Source organism: Mirounga angustirostris, unplaced genomic scaffold (genome assembly GCF_029215605.1).
Source record: "Mirounga angustirostris isolate CCGP_5_RB_7025 unplaced genomic scaffold, mMirAng1.0.hap1 SCAF_5, whole genome shotgun sequence".
In the NCBI taxonomy this organism is placed as follows: domain Eukaryota; kingdom Metazoa; phylum Chordata; class Mammalia; order Carnivora; family Phocidae; genus Mirounga; species Mirounga angustirostris.
The window spans coordinates 7,687,175-7,705,847 of NW_026991713.1; the positions used below are offsets into that span (position 1 = coordinate 7,687,175).

Sequence of the window (18,673 nt, forward strand, 5' to 3'; positions counted from 1 at the left end):
AAGGGCAATGAGAAGTGGGGGCTGGGATGGAGTCCCATCTATGCCACCAACTCACAAAAAGTTGTTTAACCTCTCAAGGACTTGGGCTCCTGCCTTATAAAAATAAGGAGCCAGACAACTGACACAAGGCTACTTTCTGCTAGAAAACTGTACTGATTCTTCAAACAAAGGCAGAATGCTAAGACCAGAACTTGTGCTGTACAGTTGTTTTCAAGCAAGGTACACATGAACCATGAATGTATGTGTGCTGGTCCATCCGCATGCAGTCCCTGGACACACGGATACGTGGACCATGGTCCACACACAGCCGAGCTTACCTGTTCTGGTAACTGTAGTAAGTGGCATCACGAGGGATTGTGCATAACTGTTTGCCATAGCAACAGAGTGTCTGTGGAGAGAACTCCAACTGCAACAGAAACCATTTGTTAAATAGTACACAGGCCTGAAAGACAAGCTAGAATATTCATAATGGCAGATCAGAAACGAAAGTCACTGAATTCTTAAGTTCTCATTTATATAATGGGCTAATTCAGTTTCCAAGAGCACACACGGAACTAAAACCATTCTAGTATACTGTAGCAGTCCCACTTATCCACAGGCAAAGACCACACTAGTGGATGCCTAAGATCGTGAATAGTACCAAACCCTATATGTAATATGTTCTTTCCTATACATACATACCTATAATAAAGTTAACTTATAAATTAAGCACAGTTAAGAGATTAATAACGAATAATAAAATAGAACAACAATAACAACATACTATAAACAAAGTTATGTGATTGTGGTCTCTCTCAAAATATCTTACTGTACTGTACCCACCCTCTTGTGATGCTATGATGCCTAGGTGATGAGATGAAGTGAAGTCAATGATGTAGGTATTCCAATGTAGCACAACAAAGGCCACTACTGACCTCTTGCTAGTGTGTCAGAAGGTGGAGCATCTGTTTCTGGACCGTGGTTGGCGGAAACCAGGGGAAGGAAACCCACAGATAAGGAGGGACTACAGTAATTTATTAGCTCACCACTCTGAGGTAAGCTTAGCAGTCATGTCCTTCAACCACTCAGCAAAAAACTCAACAGGATAAGATGAGCTCCATGTGAATTGGTATGCATGGGAAAACCAGCACATGCCAGGCACTGTGCACCCACAGGTGAAAAAGATCCAAAGTCCTACTCCAGGTAAGTTTACAATCTGATGATGCAGGATTCTAATTAGTCAAGTTTTTAGTAATCCTTGTCCATGCAAAAATTTCTTACCTTTCTGCCACAACAATATCCAAGGCTTTGCATTACTGGGTCAATTTCTTGTTCAAAGACTTCAGACAGCTTGGAGCAGTATTTGTATACCCGAGATGTTTTCCGATTATACAACCAGGCATTGTTGAACATAAGCCAAATGTCATCCACATACTGCCAGGGCTCCTGATACTGTCCAGTGTCTAACTTCCTCTTGATGGTAGAAAGGTCCATGGGGCTCTTCACAATATCAAAGTAATCCTAGAAAGGTTAAGTGACACCGAGAAACATTACCTCAAAGTCTCAGTATGTTTTAAGGTAGATGGTGTGTCCTATTATCATCATGAGAGTTTTCCAGAAAAATTGAGTCTTTGACCTGTTACGTCCAAGAAATTGACTGATGGCCATCACTTTTTTTTTAAAGATTTATTCAATTTAGAGAGAGACAGCACATGAGCGAGTGTGTCAACTGGGGGGAGGGGAAGAGGGAGAGAGAATCCTCAAGCAGATTCCCCGCTGAGCATGGAGCCTGACACACAGGGCTGGATTCCAGGACCCTGGGATCATGACCTGAGCTGAAATCAAGAGTCGGCTACTCAACCGACTGAGCCAGTCAGCCATCCCCATCACTTCTTTAAATTACTAGTCTACAGAGATATGAAGCAGCTCAGACAGCAGAAATAAGAGAGCTACTATGTAGACTTTCCACAGTAGGCTGGAAAGTAGGCTGATGATCTACTGAAACAACTCCAGATACTTTACCATAGTATATGTGCCATACATTTAATGACCAGTAAGTCAAACAACCTTAACATTTTAGTACTAAAAAGGGCCTACTGATCAGAAAACTAAGCCCAGTGAACATCAGTGATCTAAGACCACAGAAAAATATAGGAAAAAAGAAGTTCCTAATGGAGTTTGCCTCTGTAAGCACTCCACTGCCTTATCCAATACCACTTAGAAGCTTCAAGTGAAGCCTGCCAGCAGCCTGGTGTAGAAAGGCAACTTTAGAAGCAGATGAAGCTAATTTGGTCTATCTTTTCTACGAAATAAACATTATGACCCAGTAATCAAAATCCTAAACGTATGACCCAGTAATCAAACTCCTTGGTATATACCCCCAAAAAACAAAAACACCCACACAAAATTTTGTATATGAATGTTCACAGCAGCACTACCCTCAATAGCCAAAAAGTGTAAACAACTCAAAATGTCTACTAACTCACGAATGGGTAAACAAAATGTGATATAGCCATACAGAGAGATATTGCTGGGACACAAAAAGGAACAAAGTATAAGTTCATGCTATAATATGGATGAACCCTGAATGAAGTCAGTCATAAAAAACAACACATACTATTTAATTCCATTTAATGAAATGTCCAGAACAAACAAATCCATAGAGACAGAAGTAGACTAGTGGTTGGATGGGGGAAGGAAATGGGAGTGACTGCTTATGGACATGGGGTTTCTTCTTGGGGGTGGTGAAAATGATCCAAAATTGACTAGTGACAGTTGCACAATCCTATTAATACACAGAAATAATTGAATTGTACAGTTTAAATGGGTGTCTCGTATAATATGTGAATTATATCTGAATAAAGCTGTTAACATATTAAAAAAAATCAAAAGTACCACCACACACTTACAGGGATTCCAAGAAGTTGAGGGTCCACAGGTTGACGAAAGGGAAGGGATTCTGGATCCTGTCGGTAAAGTGCCTCCAAAGTTGGCATCAGTGCCTGTCGTAACTCTTCTGGTTTGAAAACTTAAGAGCACATTTAAAATTAGTTATCAATGAAGCAAAAGAAAAAAACGCTTGAGCTGAAGCTATGAAAATATCTCACAAACCACAAAACACAAATCTGCCTACATTATCTCCATGAAGGTATCACTTAGGACACACTTCCTATTTCTAATTCCTGGTCTGCATCAGATAGCACCTTTAAAACACCATGTCTAGTCAGCTTTAAACACCCTTCATGGCTCAGCTAATTTTTCAGTCAGAAATTCAGTTAAGATAGTCTTGACCAGGGGCGCCTGAGTGGCTCAGTCGTTAAGCGTCTGCCTTCGGCTCAGGTCATGATCCCAGGGTCCTGGGATCGAGCCCCGCACCGGGCTCCCTGCTCCACGGGAAGCCTGCTTCTCCCTCTTCCACTCCCTCTGCTTGTGTTCCCTCTCTCGCTGTGTCTCTCTCTATCAAATAAATAAATAAAATCTTTAAAAAAAAAAACAAAAGATAGTCTTGACCAAGTAGAAACAGAATCCTAAGCATTCCAAAAATTTATGAACAGACTTGTCAAAAAAACATTCCCAGAGATACTAGCAATGGGGAGAGGCAAGGGATGCTGTCAAACAAGAATAGAAAGAAGTCCTCATTAATGATAACAGTATTTAACAAAAGTCAGAAATTAGACCTGGTATTGTCAACACTAAAGGAATCTGAACCCCTGAAGGAAGAGTCCCTCATTAAATTTAGCTTGGTGTTTTAGAGCTGAGGAGGACGTATTTATTATCTTAATGGCAAATGTTAGATTTAAGTCTAAATAAAGAGAGAACTAAATTGTTATTGCCAATGGACTGAGTTGATAAAATTTCATCCCAGTATGTTCTTAATGTTTCCTAAAGGTCAGGAAAGATTTGCTGGTGTGATTCAAATGGAATTAATTTAAGCTATTACTTAAGAAGCTATTCATTAAGGGTCTAGTATTGAACTTTAAAATACTCTCAGCAGAGGCCTTGTTTCTTCTATTCACAAATTAATTTTTATCTTCAGGAGGGGATATTTGTTAGTACTTTAGATATTTTTCACTTCATGGTGGGGGCGACCATGAAAAAAATGAACAAACAGAAGGGAGAGGATACTTTGTTTTTCATATCTGTTTGTACTCAAAAGAAACAAAATTTGAACAAACTTGTGAAATTAGATGTTTTAAAGACAGATTCCTAACAGGAAGATTGGGTTTCTTACAGCCTCTATTAAAATAACATCTCAGTTATATAAACCTTATTTAAATAATTGTTTTAACCCCAACATGTTAAACTGCATTATATTAACGGAACACCTTTATACCATCTTTAGGAGCCAGCAGACTCCTCGCTTGAGAAAAGTCCTACCTCTGCCATAGAAGGGATCACTAAGAGCCATGAGAAGTTCTAGTCCTAAAGTAGTTAGTAAGTCAATTTTTGTGAGAATTAACTAGAGAGAGTAACACTCTATATTAAACAGAGCTGCTTGCTCGGCTTGACTCATTAATATTTAAGAGTTGGTTGGGAGCAGAGACTCTGAATCAGCCTGCCTGGGTTCACTTACCAGCTGAGTAAGCTGGGGCAAGCTACTTAACCTTGCTGAGCCTCAGGTTTTCCCTGCCTGTAAAACAGGGATCAATAACTCAGAGTTGTTGTAAAGTTTTTAGACGAGACAATGCAGGTGGCACAATGCCTGGTGCCCAGGAGGTTAACAATAAACGGTACTATTATCACTGCTATTATTTCCTGCATTTCAGTCAAGGATATGTAACAATTTTTCTCCTCTGAAAAAAAAATTTTGAGAAGTTATTAAACACCCAACCCTGAAGAAATGATGGGTGTGACTGACCCAATGACTGCAGGAAGGAAATGCACCTATAGAAAAGAAAAAGTCTTCCCTGGGAGCGCCTGGGTGGCTCAGTCGTTAAGCGTCTGCCTTCGGCTCAGGTCATGATCCCAGGGTCCTGGGATCGAGCCCCACGTCGGGCTCCCTGCTCGGCAGGAAGCCTGCTTCTCCCCCTCCCACTTCCCCTGCTTGTGTTCCCTCTGTCTCTCTGTCAAAATAAATAAATAAAATCTTTAAAAAAAAAAGAAAAGAAAAGAAAAAGTCTTCCCCAACATTAGTAATAACCCAGATACCAGGCCAAAAGGGCTCTAAGCTTAATGAAATCACACTAAAATCAATTTCAGAAACCCAAGAAGCTTGATCCCATTCTACTCAAAGTCTCCGGTTTTTTTCCCTGCCTCTAGGAACAGAGAGCCTAAGAGACCTACTCTTCTTCTTTGACTGTCCTGGGGCTGGAGATGACTGGGTAGCTGAAGTACTTGGCTGGTCTTCCTCCTCTTTTGTTTCAGTTTTTAATTCAGTGCCTCTCTCTTCTGTTTCTGTAGGTTCCATTTTACAGTCTTCTGCTTTAGTCTGAAAGACAAGGTAAATATTTTTAGTATTCCAAAGACTCGCCACCAGGAAGCAACAAGATCATTATCTTATTTACCCTGTCCTGGAGACCTATCCAAAGACCATTTCTCATGCGGAAATCAGTGAAATGAGACCTAATTATCAGAATGCTAAGTTGGATTCCCAGACTGAGGCCCTAACCAACGGCAGTCCTCGCCCTGCTCTCACCTCTGGAATATCCTCTGGCTGAGTATCGGCTGGTTCTGGTGGATCCACTTCCATCTTTGCCTCCATTTTCACTTCCTGTGAAGGCTGCTTCTCAGGAATGGTCTGAGAATTCACTTCTGTGCTACTAGTGGATGGTGGGTTTGATACCTGCCCTTCGATGCTTACAGCTGGTTGGGAAAGCTGGGCAGAAAGAGGAAAACACACAAAAGTTTGCCAATTGTACAACCACAGTTTAAGCTCCACAACAAGATGGCATGATTAACCACCTATCTGTAGACTCCTTATTCATTATATTCATTTATGATGCTTTCAGGTACTCGGCCTATTTCACTCCCTTGGAGTAAATCCTGCTTCAGAACAGAAGACTGAGGACTTGCAAATACTGGCTGGCTGGCTGGCTATACATGAGAGAGACACTCAACAGTTTCTGCACTAGCCGTCATTCTGTAGCAGTGTGTGAGGGCTGGGGTCTCAGAGATGACTTCCTCAGAGGAGCTCACATTTACAGAGAAATCGAAAGAAATGAAGGAATTGACTAGTTATTTTGTTTTGTTTTTAACTTTCCAGTAGGAAAGGCTGCAAGTGTACAGAAAAAGTAGACAGCAAATAATGAACTCCCATACTGAGTGGCTGTTTTGAATCACCACATTCTAATGGGATAATGAGCAATCTCTCATTTTCCTAGGTCTTCCAATAAGAAACCTCATGAATAGTTAGTATTTTCAGGAACTACCCTAATCAAAAGTTTCCTTTCTGAATTCTGCTGTTCTTGCCTATCAGAGGGTGGGATGAACCAGCTGCTGACTTACAGTGTTTCATGAAGTGGCTATGATTCATGGGACTTCTCCATTCACCAACATGACAGAGAACTAAAATATAAGTATCAGTGAGCAAGTAGAAAGTTCTGAGCCTTGACACAGAGAATTCTATCAGTAAGGATGCACTATTAGATGTGAACTTGGATTTCTGTTATGTACATAATGAGCCTCTCACAAGGAAGCTACAGACTGTTCCAGGCCCATACTTTTCTCATCTTAGGTCATGATCTTCTAACCTTGGCTAGGACCACAAAAATTCATAAATCTATGGTTTTGTTCATTCACTCTCAAATACTACAGTTCAGACTGTTTGAAGAAGATTCTTTAAATAAACAGAAAACGTTTGTTTAGTACACTAAACCTACTACAGACTCTTTCCTCTTGTCACCCTGGTTATATGCCTTCAAGTCTCAGAACACAACACAAAACACACCATGGTCAGCGTCAGACCTAAACAAAGTCTTTGAGCTCCCTCTATGCTGGGTACTATCCTGGGAAGAAAGAATAGGAAGAAAAGTCCTAATTCTAGTTTAACAGGGGAAACGACACAATAGAGAATAGAACCGGCATATAAACAATCTTAACACTACAGTACAATTTGGGAGGGTCTGCTGAAACCCAGATCTCCGCTTACCGGAGTCGAAGGCTGTGGGGGCAGCAGTGGCGCTGTCGGGGTGGGGGCCGATGCCGCGGCGCTCTGCTGTGGAAGAGGCTGCTGCTGCGGCTGCTCGGCTGAAGGCGCAGCAGCAAGCGAAGGCTGAACTGGAGGAGGAAGCTGCGTCGGCGGTGGAGTAGGCGTCTGCCTCGGAGGTGGATGGAGGGCCTGGGTCGGTGGCCCAGGTGGCATGGCTGGAGGTGTAGGAACAGGGGCTGGAATTGTTGCTGGTGGCTGCTGAGCCCCTATGCTTGGGGGAGTGTGGTGAGGCGTAGGGGTGCGACTAGGTACTGGAGAGGGTGAATTCTGATGCAGAGCTGACTGAGGGAGAGGGGGACAGTGAATGTGGCTCCCTTGAGACCCTGGAGGCATTATAGGAGAGTTCACAGGGCAGGAAGAACTGGACATTTGTGCCTGTTAAATGAGAAACATAAGATGACAATTGAGAACACAATAAAAGAAATATTTACACAGGCAGACTATATGCAATATGCTTCCATTTAAAAATGTGTCAAAAATCCTGTTACTGGGGGCATACCTTCAGATAATCCAATGTACTTAATTGAGGAAACTTCAAAAAAATTCACCAAAACAAAAACAACCCACACCAGAATGGCCTCAGCTGCTTCAGGGGCATGGGACAGTTGAGTACACAGTGTTTTCTGCCTGGTGATGCTCTTTAGCCACAGTTCTTTCTTCTGCATTATAGTTCTAAGATTCCTTTTTTTTTTTTTTTTTAATTTTAGGCAATAGTTCATTTTATTTTTGTGTTTCTAATTAGTGGCAAATTACACAAGTTCAATACATTTTCCTAAGATTCCATTTTAAGAAGTGTTCGCTACTATAAAAAATGGTTACAACTATCAATTTAATCTCTTTCCTAGTTTGTAACAATTATAATTGCAGCACTGCTACTTCACAGAATAATCTCTTCATGTTCAGAATACCATATGTCCATAACTGCTCTTATTAAAAACTTAAGAAACTGGGGCATCTGGGTGGCTCAGTGGTTAGGCGTCTGCCTTCAGCTCGGGTCATGATCCCAGGGTCCTGGGATCGAGCCCCACATCGGGCTCCCTGCTCAGCAGGAGGCCTGCTTCTCCCTCTCCCACTCCCCCTGCTTGTGTTCCCTCTCTCGCTGTGTCTCTCTCTGTCAAATAAATAAAATCTTTCAAAAAACAAAAACTTAAAACCATCTATTTTCACCCATTATTTGCTGCCACCTTTTCCTGTAAAAACCTAGATCAAGAGAAGTTTAGAGAATCACAAAAACAGGTGGAAAAAACCCATCTGTGAGACCTACTTGGGATACTGGTGCTTGCCCGCCAGACGGAGCCAAAGGCATATTCGTTACATTCATCCCCTGTGTTGAGAACTGAGTCTGGGGAAGGAACTGGCTCTGGTTGGAAGGCTGCTGCATGCGAGGCCCATAGCCCATAGGCTGCATGGGGGGGAAAAAACAAAAACAGAGCACCAATTGCTTCATTACAGTTATTCTACTACAGCTAGAATCACAACTGCTATGGCTCTGCTGAGGGGAAAGTGGGGTAGAAAAGGAAGAAAGTGTGCATGCAAAGATAATGGAGAACAGCCTTACAGCTGACTCAAGCCTACTCTAAAGCAATTACAGGAGGCTACTGACAAACCAATTCTCCTGATATACAAATGCACCCGACAAGGTACAAAGGTAACCGCTCTTTGCATACTGTTTGTTAAGTGACAGTGAATTACACCTTCACGAGGTCTGTGTTCATGTAATGATGTTGTAGTAGCACAAATCGTAAGACTCTGTAATAGGTACAATGAAAATCTTACAAAAGTTGTGGCTGAACTTGGTAGCACTCATGGTCCACAAACATTTGAGGATTGTTACATTTCTTTTTTTGGGGTGAGGGAGTGTTTAGAGTAGCTTTATTCATTAAAGTCAACAACTGGAAACAATCGCAATGTCCATCAATAATAAAGAATAAACACATTGTGTGGCACACTCACAAAATGGAATACTACTCAGCAAGAACAAATTACTGACATAAACAACAATGTAGATGAACATTAAAACCATTATACTGAGCCAAAAAGATCAGACACAAGAGTACATCTGAATAATTCCATTTATATGAAGTTGAAAAACAGGTAAGGCTAATCCATGGTGATAGGAAATCACGGCATCGGTTGTCTAAAGGAGACAGTGATTGAGTGGAAGGGGACATGAGGGGACTCTCTAGTGGAAATGTGCTTGAGGATTATTAAATTTCATTTCTGAAATTCCCTCAAACAAATATAGGCCTTTCATAGAGGAAGGAATTATGGAAAAACAAAGGCCAAAAACCTCATAATCTAAGAAAGATATTTATCTTTTAAACATGGCAGTCTGGTGCTCAAGGACTAAAGGCACTATCTAATTCTGAAAGCGTAAGGGTTGGGGCTAACATGGAAAGGTGGATTGCCTTAGAATCTGCATAACGAGCAGTGAGTGCTCAGAGTCCCTTTTTTCCCTCCAGTCTCTAGAACCAAGCAACTGCCCCTACATCACTCTTGCAAGAGATAGTTTCCTGTCTGGACAGGTTCTGTGTTTGATGCACATTATAAAAGAGAGGCAACTATCAAAGTGTGCAGGCTACTAAATATTGACATTCCAGGGAAAGGTGACTGGCTGCTCTTATCAACTTTCTAGTATGAAGACCATGGGCTGTACTTGGAAATAAATCTTTTTTTTAGTGTTTATTTTATATAGATTATAATCAAGAGAGTTCTTAACTATATTGGATCCTCTAATACATATACTTCAGAAACTTGGTTTCTCATTTAAAGCTATAAACAGCTTTTATGACACCATGTAAGTTGAAATTTTGCTTACAGAGCATTCCAATTTACAAATGTACCATAATTTAACCCTAACGAATCCCCTACTGTACATTCAGGATATGGCCTGTTTTTAAAAACAGAGTACATAATATAAGATCCTTAACATGAATTTTCTCCAAATTATATCCTTTTGGTACCTTAGTGATGAATTTTGTAGGATAAATTTCTAAATACAATTTGTTGGTAAAAGAGATGGATGAAAATTAGGGATTATAGCATTTACTGCCTAATTGTGGTATATGGTTTAGTTTTCTCCTACTCCACTTTAAAAAAAAAATATTTATTCTCATCTCTAAAACACATATATAATCATTTATCAATAAGGACCAAATACAACAGAATTACAGAAAAAAATCAATGTTAAAGGTTAATCACTTACAGTTAGCTATTTAAGCAACTGTTAAGATTTGTTGTTTACAAAGTAGAAACAAATAAAAAGGATTTTTAAATGTTAGGTAAAGGCCAAAATAATTACCCAAAGACGACACACTTACTGGGTTGAGAGTTCCAGGCTGAGCTAACTGTCCATGGTGCTGAAGAGGAGAGGTTTGCCGGGGTCCAATTGGGGGCTGGGGCATACTCATCTGGCCAAACTGATTCAAACCTGTAAGTACAAAATATTTCGTCTGAATACCTTCAATGGAGAACTAAAGAATGAATTCTGATTCTGTAACATTTTATCAGGACAAATAAAGGAACCTGCTCTCAACTGTGAATGAATTTGTTTTAATCACAGCAGCCATAGAAGGACACTGTTAATTAATTAACATATGTTCTCTGAATAAAATTTTATAATTTGGAATAAAACCCATCTTGACCAGTTGTTTTTATTTTATTTTATTTTTTTTTAAAGATTTTATTTATTTATTTGAGAGAGAGAATGAGATAGAGCGAACATGAGAGGGGGGAGGGTCAGAGGGAGAAGCAGACTCCCTGCCGAGCAGGGAGCCCGATGTGGGACTCGATCCCGGGACTCCAGGATCAGGACCTGAGCCGAAGGCAGTCGCTTAACCAACTGAGCCACCCACGTGCCCCTATTTTATTATTTTTTAAAAGATTTCATTTATTTATTTGAGAGTGAGTGAGCACAAGTTGGGGGGGGAGGGGGACAGATGGAGAGGGAGAGGCAGACTCTCGGCCAAGCAGGGAGCCCGACTCGGGGTTCAATCCCAGGATCTAGGATCATGACCTGAGCCTAAGGCAGATGCTTAACCGACTGAGCCACCCAGGCGCCCCTGACCAGTTGTCTTTAAATGGATGCTTGATCATTTTGTATCTCTGCCACCTGACCTGCCACCCAACCTACGCTCTAATACCCTTTTCTTCCCTCCCTGGGCTCCAACTCCAAAATGTGTTCTGATTTCTCAAGTAGGTAATTATGATACATGTTGCTGGTCTGAGGCAGGAATCAAGGTGGCAAGAATAATCTTGTAGTACACCAGAGACTCGGTTTTAAAAAGCCATGGTTGGGGCACCTGGCTTGCATAGTTGATAGAGCATGGGATTCTTGATCTCAGGGTTGTGAGTTTAGTCCCATGTTGGGCATCGAGCTTACTTAAAAAAAAAAAAAAAAAAAAGCCATGTTTAGATACATGGATTTCTTTTATAACTTACCAGGCTGTGGAGTTATCCGAGGCATCATCTGGTTTGGCACATTGCCACGGATCATAGATGGGTCAGGTAGAGGGCCATCTAGGGTGGAATAGAGAAATGGTTAGAAAATCATCTTTTTTTTTTTTTTTTTAAAGATTTTATCCATTTATTGTTGAGAGCGAGCGAGCAAGCATGCCTGAGCAGGGGGGAGGGGCAGAGGGAGAGGGAGAAGCAGACTCCCCAACTGAGCAGGGAGCCCGACACAGGGTTCTGTCTCAGGACCCTGGGATCACCTGAGCTGAAGGCAGATGCTCAACAGACTTGAGCCACCCAGATGTCCCTAAAAAACCATCTTTTTTTTTTTTCTTTTTAAAGATTTTATTTTACTTGACAGAGAGAGCGAGCACAAGCAGAGGAAGAGGGAGAAGCAGGCTCCCCAACGAGGGACTCGATCCCAGGACCCTGGGACCATGACCTGAGCCGAAGGCAGACGCTCAACCTACTGAGCCACCTAGGCGCCCTAGAATACCATCTTTTAGCCAGTGGCCCTTCCATTAAAAAGAGTGAGTGGGAAAGAGAGAGGGAGAGAAAAGGAAAAAAAGAAAAAACCCTCACAAAATATCTTTAATAGTATCATGAAAAATTCAGCCTGAATCTCCAAAGAATAAAGCTATGAACTTAGGAACCTGAAGAAAACATTACTTCTGGTATATAAGAAAAGCCTCCAGGGGCACCGGGGTGGCTCAGTCGTTAAGCGTCTGCCTTCGGTTCAGGTCATGATCCCAGGGTCCTGGGATCGAGCCCCGCATCGGGCTTCCTGTTCCTCGGGAAGCCTGCTTCTCCCTCTCCCACTTCCCCTGCTTGTGTTCCGTCTCTCACTATCTGTCTCTCTCTCTCTCTCAAATAAATAAATAAATAAAATCTTAAGGGAAAAAAAGCTTCCAAATATAGTATAAACTTTACTTAATCTTTCAGTGTTGACAGGAAAATAATGTAAAATCTTAAATTAAAAAAAAAAGAGAAAGTCTACTATAGCATTTAATATGCTACTGTTTGACTAAGCTGGATTCTTTGGTTGGTATGCAGCAGAATACCTCCAAGAGACAGCCAAAGATTTTGTTCAGTGACCAAATTTGATGTGTACCCCCATGTGTTTTTATGTGCACAAACCATTTCATTGTGACCACTGACCTTAAATAATTAATTCACTTATTATACTGTTCTATATACCAAGGACCTCTTAAATACAAAAGCAGAAATAATTAAAATGACATCAAAATATAAATACATTTGAACTCCGCAAGTCCACTTATGCAGGTTTTTTGGGGTAAATATATATTTCTTAGGAGTTTCTTAGTAACGTTTCTTCTCTCTAGCCTATTTTAAGAATACAGTATTTAACTCCTATAACATGCAAATATGTGTTAACTGCTTATGCTATTCCTAAAGCTTGTCAACAGTAGGCTACTGATAATTAAATTTTGGGGGGAGCTGAAGTTTTTTGTGGATTTCTAACTGTGTTGAGGTCAGCGCCCCTAGCTCCTGAGTTGTTCAAAGGGTCAAAAGTATGTAAGTTCTAATGCTTTCGTGGATTATCTGGACATCCTCTAGCACAGTGCTTTCCAACCTTTTCCATATCATGGTGCGGAGAAAATAATACTTCTCCAGCACTCTGGGAAAAGACAAGATGCTTGTAGTGACCCAACTCTGCCCTGGACACCCCGCCAAACCGAAGTGCTGTGCATGCAATCCTCAGATGTGCTTGTGGCAGACTATGCTCTAAAGAGAAGGCTACCACACTTCAGACAACTCAAAATTCCCTGTCACTTCTGCAAGTGGGCTATACTAACAAAAATGATCACACAACTAAGCGGTTTAGTGCAATTCAAGTAACTAAATCCACCAGGATTTACCATTAATATTGTTCTTAATAAAATTAAAACAGTCAAATTGAATACTGGATTCTAAACATTTATTCATACACTCTTTTATCCATAATTGTGCAAGATTTATAAAATTATGCATATAACCTATGTTCACTATATAAAAATTAGAGACCCTAAGACAGATAAAACCTATATAATCTTCCATATGTGTATTCATTACACTTTATGTAAAAGCAAGATTTTCACCTAATATATAAAAAACGTTTTTCCTGTCAATAATATGGATAGGTGTTGTAAGCGAAATGCCAGCAGGGACCAGGCAGTTAGTATCAACAAGTGGGAAAGACTAGGCATCTGAAGCAACAGGGAAGGAACAGGGAGCGACTGGGATGAAGTGGGGAAGGCACAACTCTTCTAACAAGCAGTCACGACTCTAGATGGAGACTGTGGTACCCTTGGAGGAGAGAGGGCCAAATCTGCTAGATCCTTCCCCTCTTAAAGGAAACCAGAAATCCATATTCTAATGCAAAATCTTTTCAAATATATCAGACTAATCAAATGAAAAATCAAAAAGCTAATTCTATTGCCCACATCTGGCCCTAATACCTTCATTTACAACTATGATGCACATGCTAGTTTTTTCTGGCTACATGGTATAAATGTGTCATAAAACCTACTGTTGGCCTATTAGGCAGGTCTTAAATTCTCTTATCATAAGGAATATCTGATGGACACTGAAGGAACATTTTGATAATTTTTAATTATTTACAAATTTTTAAAACATATATACACACACACACACAAAACCATTAATTAAAATGCTTATCATTCACATTTAAATAAAATACTCTCAATGCAAAGTACACACATAGACTGGACAATCAAAAACCTTTTAAAACACATTAAATATATTCAAGTAAGCCTATCACCCCCACAAGAAACCAGTATTAACAGGTTAGTATTTATTTCTTCCAGAACTTTTTTTTTTTCTGGGAATCTGCCATATTAAATATTATACAGATAATACACATACTTGTCAACTTTCTCTTAATGTTTTTATGTTTGCAAAAAATTGAGGAGTCAGCTCCTTATTCAAACTCATTAAAAATTAGGTTCATTTTCAGACTACACATATACGTTGTTTATATCCACTTATTATAAACACCTTTCTAGTCTAATACAAATACCTACCACAGCCACCCTCTGATTATATAATGCATGCCCTTTGGAGTGGGGGGGCTTTATAGAAATACAAAAATGAGAAAGTTCAAGTCTTCCATAATCCTTCCTTGTGCCCATAATCATTTTCTCATGCAAATATAAAAATGAGGTAGAAATAAATTCATACTGAACTTGACAGATTATATTAAATGAGTATAAAAACTGTGTTTTCCAAATTTCCCACTGCGTTTGTCTATCTTTTTAAAAACTGAGATATAACCGACATGACAATGTATTAGTTTCAGGTGTACCTGATTCAGTATTTGTGTATATTGCAAAAGGACCACCACAGTAAGTCTACCCCACACCCACTACCATACAGAGCAACAAGGGGTTTTTTTGTGATGAGAACTTCTAAGATCTACCCTTCTGGCAAGTTTCAAACGTCTAATGCAGTATTATTAACTACAGTCATCGTGCGGTACATGACACATCCCCAGGACTTACTTGTAAGTGGAGGTTTGTACCTTTTGATCTCCCCCATTCCACCCACCCATCCATACTGCTGTCCCCACCCTGCCTCTTGCAACCACCAAACTGTTCTCTGCATCTATGAGCTCATTTTTTTAAAATAAAGATGCCAATCTAAGGGAGATCATACGGTAGTTCTGACTTATTTCACTTAGCACAGTGCCCTCAAGGCCCATCCATGTCGCAAAGGCAAGACTTCCTTTTTTTATGACTAAGTAGTATTTGTGGGTGCGTGCATGTGCGCACACAGTTTTCTTGACCCACTGATGGACATATCTTGTCTATTGTAAATAATGCTGCAATGAACATGAGGGTGCATGGATGTTTATCTTAACTAGTTTCTTCCTTATGGTACACTTCGGGCTTTTTACCTAGTCAAATCTTCATGGTTTGGTTTTATTTTCTGGTTATTTCCTCATGTACTTTTATGTTAAGACAGTGATGAGCTAGGTTTGGTTGCGCAATTCAGCTTTTTCTTTCAAGAAAACTTTCTTTTATTTTTAATTACAATTGTATTTAACATATCTAATGGTTTAGAGCAGACTGTGAAGACAAAATGCCTGGGTTTGATTCTTGGTTCTGCCACTAACATTGTGACCACGACAAGTTAGGCCACCTCTCTATGTCTCAGTTCCTCACTGGTAAAATGGGGCAACAGTACCTAGATTATCGCTCAAATCTTTTTTTCTATGTATTTATCATCTACTAATTTTTTTTTATTAAAGTAAGCTCTACAGCCCAACGTGGGACTTAAACTCATGACCCTGATATCACGAGTCACATGCTCCACTGACTGAGCCAGCCAGGTGCCCCATATTTTGTACCTTTTTAAATAAAGCTGTGTGGGGCACCTGGGTGGTTCAGATGTTAAGCTTCTGCCTTCAGCTCAGGTCATGATCGCAGGGTCCTGGGATTGAGCCCCACATCGGGCTCCCTGCTCCACGGGAAGCCTGCTTCTCCCTCTCCCACTCCCCCTGCTTGGGTTCCCTCTCTCGCTGTGTCTCTCTCTGTCAAATAAAAATAAAATTCTTTAATAAATAAATAAATAAATAAAGCTGTTTAATTCTTATCTTGTTTTTTTAAATGCTAATCTGGTTTTATACTGCGTCAACTCTCCCAGTTCGTTTTCTTTTCTTTTCTTTTTTTTTTAAAAAAAAGATTTTATTTATTTATTTGATACACAGAGAGAAATAGAGAATAGAAGCAGGGAGAGGGAGAAGTGGACTCCACTGAGCAAGGAGCCAGAGGCGGGGCTTGATCCCAGGACCCTGAGATCATGACCTGAGCCGAAGGCAGAGGCTTACTACCAGACTGAGCCACCCAGGCGCCCCTCCCAGTTCGTTTTCCATCCCGTCTTTTTGTTTTCATTTCTTCTGTGTAGTAATTTTTTCTTTTGAACATTTCCTTTTTGTATAATAAATTTCCCTTGCAGTTTTAATTATCTAAACAAGGACCACAGGATGAATCCTTCCTGATCATTATTTATCTCTACATAGGGAACAGTCCCCTCAGGGTGTGCTGTCTGCTCCAGAGGGTAGGTGGAATTACCTTAGAGTGGTTTCTCTAACAGCCACACCTTGCCCTTTACCTTTAAGTAGAGGGCTCCAGAGGGTTGGTTAAATCTGTTCAACCTTCCAACTGCTTGGGTAAAAAGGGAATGCTCTGGAGAACCTTCAATTAAAATATTCTAGTGTACAGCTGTATGGCTACTTCAGCAATGCAATACTGGGGGCACTTTTCGGATGTTTCTATAGTACAGACTAGGTTATTGTGAATATTTCACAACTGGAGTTAAGGAAATGAAAAAAAATTTAAATTCCCACCAACAGCATATTCCAGAGCTATGTTACTATACAATCTTTAATGCCCACTTTAACCTTTAGAGACTCCAAAAGGTCATGTTGATTTTACTTGTTCTTTCAGTTTCTTTTCCCATTTTTCTTCCCACGTTCCATCTTTTTCCCCAGGTCACATACTAAAGGAAATTAGCTCCTTTAATGTTGAAAACATTTACCTTGGTTTGTCCACTAATTATGTTTATGGTATCTTCTGTTGTCATTTTTTTCTTCAAAACTTCTAGGTAGTATCTAGTTTAAAGATGTTTCTCATTTCACTTTATATTTTCTTCAATACATTCTGTGTACTACTTTTAATTTTTTGTTTAAAATTTAAAACTTTTGGTTCTTCTATAATTAATTTGCATATGGGATAAGGCAGTGATCTCATTCTACAAAATGCCAGAATTAGTACAGGCTAAAGGTCAACATATACTTACGAGGCGATTCAGTTCCACTAATATTTGTTCCTGTCTGCATCAATACACCATACTGCTTTCCCTCTAATGTAAGACCACAATTTAATACCTGTAGACTTTAGACTTGGCTCAAATTTCTAAAGAACCTCAGAAAACTCTCACACCCAAGTATCTCAGGTTTGCCCACTTGTCTCTATACCTAACTGTTCTGGTTTAGACCATCAGCACTGAAATCAGTCTAGTCAATTCTAATCTTGACTTTGTTTCTGAACATTTATTCTCCTACCTACTCAAAAAACAGCTGCTTGGGCATCTGGGTGGCTCAGCTGGTTAAGCATCTGCCTTCGGATCCAGTCACGATCTCAGGGTCCTGGGACTGAGCCCCGCATTGGGCTCCCTGCTCAGCGGGAAGTCTGCTTCTCCCTCTACCCCTCCCCCCCCCCGCTTGTGCTCTCTTTCAAATAAATACAACCTTAAAACAAAACAAAAGCTGCTTTTCCTTTGCCAGTGGACCTCCATGTATACTCTTCTTCTGCCAGAAACACTGTTGCTCTTCTCAATTCTGCTCAAATCACGGCCCTATGAGAGCATGTAACCAGCACTCTGCATTTAACAAATGGGGCTGCTAAAGGCCACTGGCAACCCTGGAGCTCACCATTTTACTACTTCAAGGCCTGAGGGAGATGAATTTCTCAGCCCTCCTAAAATGTTGACATATGAGTTGGTGCCTGCTGGCTCACATGGCACTATCTAAAGGTAGTCAGTCAAAAAATACAGGCTTTTCCTTCTCATAGCCTTTCTCACATCATTCAGAATAGCCTGTGTTGTTCTTCACCATGTACAAAACTCCTCATTTCACTACGTGAAATCTAGTAATGAGACAGTGAATGAATAAGGGAATGCATAATAATCTTGGCTATCTGGTTAATTCATTAGGTTGAGAAGGCTCCTATAACCAGAACACTAAAACTGTCAAGATGAATTTTAAATGCTTCTAAAAAATAGTTCTTAGCCTTCAAACATTTTGTGTCAAGAAGAAAGTGTGACACTGTTGAGTAACATGACATTTATTGTGTGTTTAGGATGTATGAAAGCTGGTGGGGACTTTGAACCTGCTTGGCCTGTATCTATTAGGTGCCTACCAAATTCAAGTCAGTGCAAACCTGTGGGCCACCGTCTTCTAGGTGTCGCTTTGAGAGAACAGTATCTTGGGCTTCTAAAAATGATGCCAGATTATTAAGACTTTTTAAGTACTTACTATGCCCAGAAATCTTAAATATACTGTTACTTCTTTTA

The 18,673-nt window shown here is 40.3% G+C and overlaps 1 protein-coding gene across 2 annotated transcripts in view; it reads right to left on the bottom strand.

Moving 5' to 3' along the window:
• The window catches only part of EP300 (E1A binding protein p300), an 84,613-nt gene that overhangs the window by 19,105 nt on the left and 46,835 nt on the right, over positions 1-18,673 (bottom strand). The window contains exons 11-19 of one of the 2 annotated variants that reach the window (XM_045872462.3): positions 11,567-11,644; positions 10,447-10,556; positions 8,391-8,528; positions 7,067-7,501; positions 5,615-5,794; positions 5,263-5,407; positions 2,889-3,007; positions 1,261-1,500; positions 318-406 (exon numbers count right to left, since the gene is read on the bottom strand). In XM_045872462.3, coding sequence (XP_045728418.1) covers positions 318-406; positions 1,261-1,500; positions 2,889-3,007; positions 5,263-5,407; positions 5,615-5,794; positions 7,067-7,501; positions 8,391-8,528; positions 10,447-10,556; positions 11,567-11,644 — 1,534 coding nt within the window. The remainder of the gene's footprint in view (positions 1-317; positions 407-1,260; positions 1,501-2,888; positions 3,008-5,262; positions 5,408-5,614; positions 5,795-7,066; positions 7,502-8,390; positions 8,529-10,446; positions 10,557-11,566; positions 11,645-18,673) is intronic. The other variant, XM_064590566.1, reaches the window with a different exon arrangement.